General features: G+C 39.7%; 1 protein-coding gene across 2 annotated transcripts in view; it reads right to left on the bottom strand.

Annotated features, from left to right (window-relative positions):
• Positions 1-13,518, bottom strand: part of Bmx (BMX non-receptor tyrosine kinase) — a 60,636-nt gene that overhangs the window by 16,602 nt on the left and 30,516 nt on the right. For both annotated transcript variants that reach the window (XM_051141595.1, XM_051141596.1), the window contains exons 10-13: positions 13,306-13,359; positions 9,820-9,874; positions 7,950-8,029; positions 2,641-2,768 (exon numbers count right to left, since the gene is read on the bottom strand). In XM_051141595.1, the coding sequence (XP_050997552.1) occupies positions 2,641-2,768; positions 7,950-8,029; positions 9,820-9,874; positions 13,306-13,359 (317 nt within the window). The remainder of the gene's footprint in view (positions 1-2,640; positions 2,769-7,949; positions 8,030-9,819; positions 9,875-13,305; positions 13,360-13,518) is intronic.

Raw genomic sequence — 13,518 nt, 5'->3', positions numbered from 1 at the left:
TTAGAAATTAATACCTTCTTTTGAAATATCTATATGTGCAGCTACAGTTATAACAACCATTGTGTGAATCATAAAACACACTGACAAGCTGAAGATTTAATGAAGTGATATTTAGAAAACACAATGATAAATAAACATCTTAATATCTTTTTTTATATCCTGTGTATCCTCTAAAGTGCAACGTTCATTTAGTGGTAACTGTTCATATAATAACTTTCCCAAGAGTTGCTATGGTTAAGATAAACAATTGAAGAAATTTGAAAAACACACACATGCAAGAACCAAAATGGAATTGAAATCAAGTCAGATGTAGTAGCACTGCTTAGATGCAAAGCCAAGGATTCATTTTCACTCACTGTTGGAAATTCGCCAAGTCATTGCCTGGAATGGATACTGTTACAGACCTGGGAGATGGTACAGTTAGCAAAGCATTTGCAGCACAAGCATTATGATGTGAGTTCAGATCCCCAGGACCCATGTAAAAATCTGGCACTATGGTGTCCATCTTTAATTGTACCATTGGGAAGGCAGAGACAGACAGATCCCTGGAGACTGATGGCCAGCCAGCACAACCAAATCAGTGAGATCCAGGTTCAGTGAGATATGCTGGTCAAAAATAAGGTGGAGAGTAAGGAGGAAGGCACCAATATTGACCTTGTCTTAGGCACTGCTTTATTGCGGTGAAGAGACACCATGACTAAGGTAACTCGTGAAAAAGAATTCATTAACTAAGGTGGTGGTAAGTTAAGGATGTAGCTCTCAACACTTCCTCCAACCAGGTCACACTTACCTCAATAAGGCCACACCTCCTAGTCCTTCTAATTCTTTCAAATAGTGCCATTCTCTGTGCTTTCAAACATATGAGCCTGTGGGTTCTTTCTCATTCAGAATATCACATAGATCCTAGCACCACCACCACACTCTTACAACTGCCCCAGATGGGAAAGCTAGTCCCAAGGGCATGAGAGCAGGAGAGTTGGACCCACCCCTTGCCTCTGGCTATGGCATTCGGTGAGCTAGCTGAGATAGTGCTGGAGAGCTCACCCTGGTGTTATGGCTTCAGAAGAGCTGCCAGGCTGACCAACTCAGCCACCACACAGGTCCAGATCTAGCACTTTGAGTTGACCCACTCCAACATCTACACCATCTATGAACTGGTGGAGTGCATGAGGGAGCCAGTCTTGCAGATCCAAAGCTGAAGGATCTCCATGACACATGGCAACAATGGATGTCCAAGAGAAGTCCTGGTGAGGATCCAGTATTGATAATGTAACAGAAGTCAGAGACCTCAAACCAGACCAATGACTCACTGCAAAGAACATTTGTAAATAAAGATGTGTGGGCAAAAGGCTGTACTGTGGGACATACCATGACATACTTCAGCTTCCATGCTGAAATGTTTTCTTTCTTGTTTTGTTTTTATTTTCCTTTTTATGGGGGGAGGTTGCAAGGGTGGAAGGCAGACACAAAGGGACAGGAAGATAAGTGGGACTGGGATGCATGATGTGAAATTCACAAAGGATCAATAAAAAGTAAAAAAAAAAAAACAGCACATACTTCAAACCTTTATGCACACACACACCTACACAACATATATTATACCCCTTCACAGAAGTACTATTACAGAAAATAAGGATACTCATCACTTAAATAATATTTTAAGAGAAAAATAGATACTAAATATGAAAGAAATATTTATTAGTAGGAGTATACACTTCTGCAGCTTTTAGTTTTTGTATGTTAATAGCCTTTGTCTTAGAAACTAGCAAGAGAATCAGTTAAGCAAATGTGCAGTGCTATGCAGTAAAATACCCATTAAGATGTAAAAACATGATCCATTACTAATCACCAGAGGGCTACTGCAAAATGTGATAGAATTTTACATAGTAGTTAAAGACAACCAGGTAGGCCATGAATATTTGCTTGGAAAGTCCTCTAAGGCAGGCCTAGTAAGGAGAACTAATTGAACAGTATGCAGATGATGACCTTATCTCTAAAATGTAATGTTTATGAATATGTAATTTATATATAGCAAACATTAGTATCTATATACAAAAATATGTCATCATTGACACTATCCTGTGCTGAGAGGTTACTCATCCAATTATGCACATTTTTGTAATATTTAAATTTTTTAATCAACTTGCTCTTATGGGCAAGGAAAAAGACCTGGAAATAAATAGTTCCTTTGGAGTCTTGAGAGATGGTTCAGTGGTTAAGAGCACTGTACTGCTCAGCCTTTTAGGGGACCTTAGTTTGGTTCTCAGCACCCACATTAGGTGGCACTCAACCATCTGTTACTGCAGATCTTATGCCATCTTCTGACCTCTGTGGGTACTGCATCTCCATACATAATTTTATATATATATATATATATATATATATATATATATATATAATCTACAGGAAAGAATTTTGTTAAGTCACTCAACTTATTCAAAACTTTATTACTTCTAGTTTTATGGAGTGGGTTGTGTTGTATTTGAGGAGGTGTGAGCCACAAATAACAGCAGATTGATAGCATTTCCCCCTCATTTCTTAATACTGTATTAATCAAGAATATTAAGAGGATCAGTGGTACCCAAGGCAATTGACATTTATCTCTGGGGGCCCATAAAAGAAACAACTGAAGTAAGTTACCTGCTGAATTGTGCTGGTGATAGTGAATCAGCTTTGCAATGGAATCAAAGCAGTAGTTTTCAGCCAGGTATAATTTATTTTCAGCATTGGTATGCACATGGTAATGTTTGACAGTTCCTTTTTTATCACTAGTAAGGAAGAAAGACAATGTTAGAATGTTTGAAACAAGCAACCAAATTTTGATGAACTAAGGAGTGAATAAGTATTTTGAATCTATTTACAAATGTGGGAGTAGGAGGACAGGATAAGTTACTCAGACTTGACATCTGCATTTCTCTGAAAGCATCCATGACAATCAGTAATTATAGAAGAGAGATCCTCTCTAAATTCAGTATGTCCTTTGTGCGCATACAAAATTATATGCTCAATGAAATTTCAACTTTAGGTGCTAGCAAGTGACTCAACCAGTAAAGGTTCCTGTAATCAACCATGACAACTTGAATTCAGCCACTATGAGCTACATGCTGAAAGGAGAGAACTGACTTCCACAAATTGTCCTGTGACCTCTATATATGAGTACCCCACATCAGAGTTAATAAGTAATAATAATAATTTTTTGGAAAAAATTAATTTCATATACTATTATTCCCTTAGAAAGTATAAAAAGATCTAGAGAATCTATGTTTGTCTAAGAGCCTCGAAGTTCTTTAGGATCATTTGAGAACATAATTTCCCTTTTAAGATAATAATAGGGAGAAAGCTTTGTGGGCAAAGATGATTAGGTTGAGTGTATTCTTACTCTAGAGTTCTTTCGGAGTAGGACAAGCAGGAAGAAAAGCATGGGTCCATACTATACTTAAATATCTACAACTGCTGTCTTCAAGCAGCAACAACCCGAGTTGTTACCAGGCGTCTGCTGTGTGTCAGACCATGCTATGAGCCAGTAACTACATTGCACATACTTTCCACATTAAACATTTCTTTTTGGGGCAGGCGGTAGTGGTGCACACCTTTCATCCCAGCTCTCTCTGACTCTGTTGCCTGCTTTTGGGACCTTTTCTCCCTACTGGGTTGCCTCTTCTAGCCTAAACCGGAGAGGAAGTGCCTAGTCTTACTGCAACTCCAATAGGCCAAGGCTAGTTGATACCTGTGGAAGGCCTCCCCTTTTCTGAAGAGAAGGGAGGAAGAGAGCAGGGGGAGGGGGAGGGAGAGGGGTTGGGAGGAGAAGAGGCAGGGGAAACTGCAGTCAGGATATACAGTAAATAAATAAATTAACGAATTAAAATAAAAACAAACAAAACCATTTTTTTCTTTTCCTCCAGTTCTAGAATATTGTGATGAGCCCACGCACAATGATTCAGGCTAGTCAGGAATACTATGCCTGTTTTAGATTTTAGAGTCCAGTTCTACCTCTCACTGGCCACCTTCTCCAGTTCATAAATTGTTCTTGTTAGAATATTAACCAAGTTAAACATTTCAATTTTAAAAAGGGAGGAAAAGAAAGGGTATTTTTCTGTGTTGCAAATAGCTGATCTGCTGGTAGTGTCAGTATGAGCTGCTGACGTTTCATAATGGGTTTTGCTCTCCCAGTCTCAGTGGATATGCCTATAAAAACTACTGCACCTAAGATAAGAAGAGGGAATGGAAAGACAACGGTAAGAGCCAGATGATTAGGGAGTTTGCTGTGAGATTTGTCTCCTGGTAATGTCAGAATGACACTGGTAAACATGCCAAACTGGATGAGGGAAAGCCCATAAGGCCTCAACCCCACACAAAGAACTCCAGGCAACTGAGTAAAGCTGGGAGCAGGAGAGGTGGTCCTCCCCGGGGAAGGGTGCAACAATTGGTTATCCAATGCCAAACAGTTGGCCCTGGAGACATATATACAAGTAACATTATATGGGCTCTATTGGCTGGTTTTGTGTCAACTTGACAACAGCTGGAGTCATCAGAGATGAAGGAGCCTCAGTAGAGGAAATGGCTCCATAAAAGCCAACTATAAGGCATTTTCTCAATTAGTGATCAGTGGGGTAGGGCTTGTGGTTCTGAGTTCTGTAAGAAAGCAGGTCAACACGTCCCCTGGAGGGGGAGACCTGGTGGCACTCAGAGGAAGGATAGCAGGCTACCAAGAAGAGACTTGATACCCTATCAGCATATACAGGGGGAGGAGGTCCCCCCCAGTCACAGATGTAGAGGAGGGGAGTAAGAGGAAAAGTGGGAGGGAGGGAGGAGTGGGAGGATACAAGGTATGGAATAACAACTTAGATATAATATGAATAAATGAATAAAATATTTTTTAAAAAGCAGGTCAAGGAAGCCAAGAGAAGCAAGGCACTAAGTAACACCCCTCTATGGCCCCTACATCAGTTTCTGCCTCCAGGTTCCTGCCCTGCTTGAGTTCCTGTACTGACTTCCTTCAAAGCTGGACTACAATTTGGAAATGTAAGCCAAATGAATCCTTTCTCCCCAACTTGCTTTTTGGTTGTGGTATTTTGTTGCAGCAGCAGAAACCCTAAGGCATGGACTCAACAGGTTGTATTTAGGAATATATATATATATATATATATATATATATATATATATATATATATATATATATATATATATATATATATTTCATATATATTATACATATAGTAACAATTGCTTTAAAAAGGCCATAAGTTTGAAGGAGATCAGAGGTTCATATAGGGGAGGGTGGGAGGGAGGTAGAGGAAGGGAGAAATTCTGTAATTAAATTATAACCTCAAAAAATTAAAAAAAATATTGCTTTCATTTAATTCCATTTTTTTCTACTGGATCAACTTAAAAAATGAATTTGGGGTGATCAAGTTCAAAGAGGAGGACATCTGACATTGCATTTGACTCTATCCAGAGGGTCACAGCTGTTTTCATACTTAGTTAACATGCTGTTCTCTAGTTCTTAGATTTGTTTCAGTTGATGACCGTGTAAAATCTGGTATTTGCACTATTCTACTATTTGTGGATTCTGGTATTAGGAAATGCTGTATGGTCATTCAAGATACACCCTGTTATTTCAAGTTGGAAGGAGATATGCTGCAAAAGAACTCTCAAAATAAAATACTTTTGTCTTCTAACTATTACAAATACGTATGTATGCTCTGTGGGATGGGGCACATGTCTTAAAAAGTCATTCAATCTAGTGGTTAAGAAATATTTCCTTCAAATGGTCCAATCAATTAAGTGTCAGTCCAGCCTCCATCCCGCAAACACTGAGGGTTTCACAGACACACGACTAAATAAAGAGATATGGCTTCATTATTTGGTTGGTGGTGGCCTAGCTTCAGATTGGGCATTTATTCAGTCTTATGGGCTGGTATTTAAGAGTTCTGTTTGAACCCCAATCTCCTTATCTGTAAAAAGGAGAAATGAAAACAGTTTTCCTACATATTCGGGGGGGGCGCTTTACAAGGAATAAAAGAGATACTAGCCCATGGGAAAGTGATTTATACAACTCTGGAAGGTGCATGCTTATAATCTAGCACTGGGCACACCAAGGTGGGAGGCTCAAGAGTTGGAGGCTACACAGTGAGGCTCTGTCTGGAGAAAATTGGCTTCCGGTGGGGCCACCTGATGATGATGACTTTGATGAGATGATGCTGGGAAGTCTTATGCGCCCAAACGTTGGGCATGCAAGATTAGGCTGAACTACTCTTTCTTCCTAGCAACAACATTAACAATACCTATTCCCTAGTTTGATATTACTATGTGCCAGACAGTATCCTAATCTAATATACATATTAAATGATCTCACTCATAGAACATAAAAATCATTTTTAAAAGGGTAAACCCATATTTATTCATTAGCACGATTACACAAAGCACATCCAAGTGGTTAGTAATTCTAACATAGGCTTTTCCACGGTAATCCAAATTTATTAAACTACGTATATTAAGTAATACAAAATTGTACCACTTTAATTAGGCTTTTAGTTCACATTTGGCCACCTCAAAGCCATTGTTAGGTTGGTGAATTTAAATACTGTGGCTCGCCAGGCATGGTGGTGCACATCTTTAATTCCAGCACTTTGGAGGCAGAGGCTGGAGGATCGCTGTGAGTTCGAGGTCAGCCTGGTCTACAGAGTGAGTCCAGGACAGCCAGGTTACACAGAGAAACCCTGCCTCGGAAAACAAAAAACAAAAAACAAAACAAAACAAAATACTGTGACTCTCTGTTGAATGAACACACAATCTTTGGACAAGTACTACTGATGTGAATGCCAGAAGTATTTTATCAGGTGTAATTGACCCGTCCCTCCCGAGCCCCTCCTTGTCTCCGCCCATGCCCACCTTGTCCTTGCCCACGTCCTCTTTGTCTCTGCCACCACACCATCCACGCTCCCTCCTTCTATCTGTCCCCGCCCCTCCCCGTCTCCGCCCCCGCCCCGCCCATGCCCTCATTGTTTCCGCTCATGTCCTCCTTGTCTCCACCCCCACCCTGCCCATGCCCTCCTTGTCTCCGCCCACACCCTCATTGTCTCTGCCCATACCAATTGCTCGCAGGCCTAATCTGCAGTAACTATTGCTGTTTTTTTAAACAACACCTTGTTGCTTTGTATGCATTAAAAATCATTATTATGGAGCTAGAGAGATGGTTCAGTGATTACGAACATTGGCTGTTCTCCCAGGGGACCAGGGTTCAATTCCCAGCATCCACTTGGCAATTTACAACTGTCTATAATTCCAGTTCCAGGGGATCCAACACCTTCACATAGACATATGTGCAGGCAAAACACCAATGCACATGAAATAAAAATTAAGAAAAATCCTTATTATGTATCCCTTTCAAATGAGAAAGTTCAGGCTCAGAACAGGTTAAGAAATTTGCTCAATGTAATAAAGGTCTGAAATGGGATAAGAATTTTCACTTTGAACTACAACTGTCACCGGCAAAGGCCAAAGGACAGATCAAAGCTACTCAGAGAACACAGTGACCTTGATTCAACCCCACTGGAAAGGCTCACTGAGAGCTGGCCACTGGGGCAAGCTTCTTAGCTCAGCAGGCAATTGGGTTGAGAGCTTAGCAGTGTTATTGCTATTTTTTATTGTTCTCTTAGTAGGCTCAGGTCTGACTCCAAGGGACTTGGGCTGCTGTTTCAATTAATGTTTATGGAGGTATGCTGTCCTCACAGCACTCTGCAATGGACAGGAAGGGGTCACTCAGAGCATAGCCTTTGGAAAGTAGAGGGTGGGAAGGCAATGGCTAATGACCATATTCAACACAAATACTTTGGTCTCAAATTCCAGAGTTCAAGAATGGTGTCTCATCTCAAAATATGACTCAGCAGTCATCGTTTTCAAACAACAGTCACAAGAAGAGAGAAGAAATCAATCTATATTGTACTTACTTCACAGCCTTACTAAATAAGGACACTGTGTACATTCCCACCTGGCTGGAGTTTCTAACCATAAATGCTCCTTCTTTTCCCTGAAAAGGAGGAATACTTTTTATTGGTTTTGAAAATGATTTTTTTATATAGGCAGTAGGCAAAAAAAAATTTGTAGATCCATTTTAAAGGTCACCGAAGGAACAGGTTAGGCAACAGTTGGCACAGATGGGTCCCACTGCTTAGCTTTCTTTCTTTTCTCACTCAATTCTTTGTCTCCTTCCCTTCCTTTTGTTTTTCTTTTTTGGACCCAGGGTGTTACCACTGAGTTTTATCCTCACCCAAGTCAATATCTTTATAGACTCATCCTGTGTGAACTCTTCTTTTCTAGATAATTTGCAACTCTTGAATATTTTTTTCTGTTTTATACTTATGAAAGCTTAATGTTCCCTTGTTTGAGAAATATGATTTGGAAGCTTATATTACAAATACACCACATTCTGTTGAGTATATCTCAAAATATAATCTGTGTATTTAGTGTTTTGTTAGACTGACTTGTACCAAAGTACTATTTTCAGAGATCAAAATAATTTATTTTAGGTAAATTCATACCAATTAGCAATAAAATCAAGTACATATCCCATCTTATATCCTCTGGTTTAGATGCTAATGAGCAGTGAAAGCCAGCTGAGGAAAATAATTACATTGATAACTCACATTAAGCCAGTTTTTCTTGGGCCAACAGTATATAGCTTGGTAGTAGAGAGTATGTGTGCTGTCTTGAATGAGAATGGCCCCCACAGGCTCATATATTTGAATGCTTGGTCCTGAGTTGGTGGAACTGTTTAGGAAGGATTAGGAGGTGTGGCCTTGTTTGGAAGAGGTGTGCTTCTGGGGGTAGGGGCTGAGGTTTCAAAAGCTCACCATTCCACTTGACTCTCTGTGTCCGGTGGTTGTTGTGTCAGCATGTAAGCTTTCAGCTGCTGCTCCAGCACCATGCCTGCCTGCCTGCTGCAATTGTTCTTCACCAAGAAACTGAAACTGTATACTTTCTTATATAAGTTGCTTTGGTTATGGTGTCTCTTCATAGCAATAGAAAAGTAACTAAGACAGCATGCTTAGCATATGATACCATATGGGTTCCATTACCAGCCCTGACACGTGGAATTGTCTCTTCTACTTGTGATTCTGTGATACCTCTTCCCACTTTGACTTTGGCCTGGGTCATGTGACTTGCAATGAGGAACAAGCTCTGCCAAAGCAGAGAGTCCCTAAGTACTTGTGCTGCTGAGCTTGTCCTCTTTGAAGGTTTTCTATTCGATAAAGAGGACCCAAACCAGACACTTGGAGAGGCTGTATAAGGAAAAATGTGCCACCCCAGTTGCCAATCATGGCTACCCACCCTCAGCCATCCATCCGCAAAACATTCAACTGGATCAGCTAACTCACAGAACTGTGAGAAATCCAAACTCTTGTTTCAAGCCACTAAGTTTTTTTTTAGTGGTGGTTTATTTGTTTTTAAAGAAAAGTTTTTAAGTACATGGCAAAGGGACAGCAAGCCATTCAGTAACTAGAGTGCCACCTACAACTTGTGGTGTTCATTAGACAGCAACAGATAAGACAACAGAAGATGCTAGTAACCCAAAGGCTGGACAGCCAGTGCCATGGTGAGTTGAAACATTAGCAAAAATGGTTCGTGGAGAAATTCATTCACCCTCGGACCAGCCAGAAACAGATATTCTTGGGCTGGAGGTATAGCTTAGTAGTAGGAATACATGCTTAAAATACACACACACACACAAGCACACAAGAACATGCATGCATGCACCCCCCCCACACACGCACACAGATTCTTTGGGTTATGTAAGGGAAAGACTACATTATTATTTACCTTTTGTCTCAGTAGCTGCTCAGATTGTGACCTGGACATATTCCCAGCAAACCAGCTGCAAAAGAATTCTAGATTTGAGAACTAATAATTAAAAAAAAAAAGTAACCTTTGATCTTCTAATTAGTGAGCCAAGAACATCATGTGTTACTCTGTATGTGAAGCGCAACAAAAATTTGTGTCTTGTTTGAGTTTAGCTATATGTCTGTGGCCATCTGGCTTGGGCTAAAATGTCACATATGGGAATGAGTAGGGTACAAGGTGCACGGGCTTTGGAGAACCAGGAGGAACTGAGTAGAAGATAACACCTGAAAAGAAAAGACATGCACTAAGAAGAGTGAAGGTGGCCAGGAAGGCTTGTGGGAGAAAAGCAAGGTAGAAGGTGTCCTCCCAGTGAACGGGAGCTGGTATTTTGTATGGTATCTGTATCAATGGAGGAACGGAATAACAGCAGCTTCACAGTGGAGTAAAACGGAAAGATTCTTAGACCAGTTCGTTTGAAGATCTAAGTCCTAGAAAGAACTACCTCATCCGTGGTTGCTTGACTTTGAACAAGCCTCTTGGTGCACCCCGCCCCCCCCCCCCACTGCTCCGCCTTTTTTTTGACCACAGAATTTTCAATCTATAAAAGGAGGAAGGAGGATATCCCAGTTTACTTTACGTTGCTGTGATAAACTCAATACCAAAAGCAAGTTGGGGAGGAAATGGTTCATTTCAGCTTTCAGGTTACACACATCATCAAGGGAAACCGATGCAGGAACGCAAAGCAGAGGCTTGAAGTAGACAGCAGTGGAGGAACACCGCTTACTGCCTAGTTTCTGTTGGTCTACTCAGCCAACTTTGTTATATGACGTAGACCCGCCTGCCTAGAGATGGTGCGGTCCACAGTGGCCTGGCCACTCCATCTCAATTAGCAATTAAGAAAATGCCTCATGGCCACCGTGCAAGGGCAAGTCCTCATTTGAGGCTCCCTCTTCCCAATTAACAACCAACTTTTCACTATCATGGGCCTGATCTTAAGAAGCCCCTTTTAACTCTTCTACCCTCATAAATGTTTAATTAACACGAGGAATTAATGATAGTTTCCTTTTTTCCTCACATTTCAATCTAATAACAGCTAATCAAAAGGCCATTTAAAAATGTGATATAGGACCGGGCATGGTGGCGCACGCCTTTAATCCCAGCACTCAGGAGGCAGAGGCAGGCAGATCGTTGTGAGTTAGAGGCCAACCTGGTCTACAAAGTGAGTCCGGGACAGCCAAGGCTACACAGGGAAACCCTGTCTCGAAAAACCAACCAAACAAACAAACAAAACCCCCAAAACTTTCTTTTCTTTTTCTTTTTTTGTTTGTGTTTATTTGTTTGTTTTTCAAGACAGGGTTTCTCTGTGTAACCCTGGCTGTCCTGGAACTCACTCTGTAGACCACGCTGGCCTTGAACTCACAGATCTGCCTGCCTCTGCCTCCCAAGTGCTAGAATTACAGGCATGCACTGCCACCACCGCCAAACAGAACATAGCTTCTTAAAACATGGATTGGGACCCCCATGTAGGACTGAATAATTGAATATCTGAGGTCACAGACATGGCAATAGTAAAAGGTTCCTGAAAGCATAGCAATGAAATTTTAATTTTAAAATAAATCTAATAAATCAGTTATTTCTGACAGTGCTCGCTTTTGTTGTATCATACAACTTCACTGTAGCCTTGTTTTGTGCATATAATATGTGCACTTTGAAATGGGAGTATCATCAGACTCAACACCAATAAATGCTATTTGAAACAACACAGCCAAGAGTCAAGGCTACTGTGTTTTATGAATCACAGTATTTGTAGTAAACGTGCAAAGTTTTTTGCTCTCATAAAAACATAATGGTTTAATTACTGAAAACAAAGATTTAATTTTTTCTACCATATTTCTCAGCATGTGTGTATCAAATCAAATCAGTATCTCTTTGCATTTTATTTCATTTGAATAATTTTTATTTGAACTGTTTATTGGAGTTTCATTAAAACAATCATTCAATGAACTTTGGTTCAGCATTAGAGCAGACTTTTCAACAATTCCTAAAATGACCCTAACCATTTTACATTTTATACTATGTCTTCATGCAAAGTAGTATTCTTAGCACTGATAACTATAAAACCAAAAATATTGATCAGGTGCTGGAGAGATGCCTCAGTGATTAAGAACACTAGCTGCTCTTCCAGAGGGCCTGATTTCAACTCCCAGCACCCACGTGGTGGCCCGCAACTGGCTCTAACTTCAGTTCCAGAGGCTCTCAGACCCTCTTCTGGCTTCTCTGGGTACTAGGCATGTAAGTGGTACACATACATGCAGGTAAAACACTCATACATATAAAATGAGATAATGCACAATATTTTTCTTAAAAAATCAACTCTGTAAAACAATGAAAACTTTCTTCCCTCATTACCTGATATTCAACCAATGTCTAATTCTTTATGTAATATAAACAAGTAAATATGCCTTCAACTTTAATGAATGGCAAAGTTATATGTATATTAAGAATTGCTTGAAAATAAAATCCTTTACGTTTTATTATCAGTAAAAGGTTGGTTTCTACATTTGTTTTATAACTCTATGTACTTAGGGTCACAAAACTTTCTCTGGTAAAAAGGGGGAAAGGCTGTGAATAGAAAAAGTTAAAAATTTCTTGATCTGGGATAAACACCTATGGGTAAATAAAAGGAAGAAAGGTTCAAGAATAAATACATGGACTTGGATATAAAAGGTGAGATGGTATATACCCTCCATTGTCCCAGTTAGCCTTAGGCATAGCATAGAGTCACCTGAGAAGGGATTTGAATATTGAATATCTGCAAAATATAATATACTATATTATACTAATTTTTCTTTAACATAAATCTTTAAATCTAGGAGACAATAATGTCAATATTTATAGAATGCCAAAAAATCTTGAATTTTGCAAATAACTTTAATATTTTCCATAACAGATCAATTTATGCCAGATGTCTATTGGAACTTGTCTCTCTGTCAGGGAACCCAACTTGAATGCCAAATAATAAGGTCACCCTGTGAATAAGACTCTATAAACATAAATGCTGTTATCTTGAATAGCTCGGTGTGGTATTGTGTGGAATTAGTGCTTTCAAATGCCTCAGTAAGTGCTTTCAAACATTACCTTGATTAGAGGGCCCCAGCAAATAACAAATGAACAGAAACATTTCATTATTTATCTAGAAAATGAAAATACTGAGCATGTGATAAATCCAGTGAATATATGAAACAGGTTTAGACGCTTCTGATTGAGGGAAATATCTTCATTGATAATGACCAAGTTCACTTCCAGCTACCACTTAGAAAAAAGGTCCAGAGCCTCACCTGAATTTAGCCATGTAAATACAGCCTGCTGAGAAAGACCAAGCCATTTGTTTTAATGCCTTCAAGGAATCAAATAAAACTATCTAATTCTAGTTTTAGAAGAACATAGAAGACTTTCCACACTCACTCGTAATCATCCAGATTTTCCTCTTCTTCAGATGAACTTGACTCAGGGAATCCCCTTAAGAACAGTTGAGAAACAGCATGAATGCCAAACAAGCAAACCAAGAAACTATCCAAAGGTCTAGTATACCACATCTCTTACTTATTTTATTCCTATTACAAACTTAAGACTTCTAGGTTTCTCCTTTGCACTTGGGGAAGGTATCAACAAAGTGAA

This window comes from Acomys russatus, chromosome X (genome assembly GCF_903995435.1).
Source record: "Acomys russatus chromosome X, mAcoRus1.1, whole genome shotgun sequence".
Lineage (NCBI taxonomy): Eukaryota > Metazoa > Chordata > Mammalia > Rodentia > Muridae > Acomys > Acomys russatus.
The sequence above is the reverse complement of the archived record's forward strand: the minus strand, read 5'-3'. Positions and strand labels throughout refer to the sequence as shown.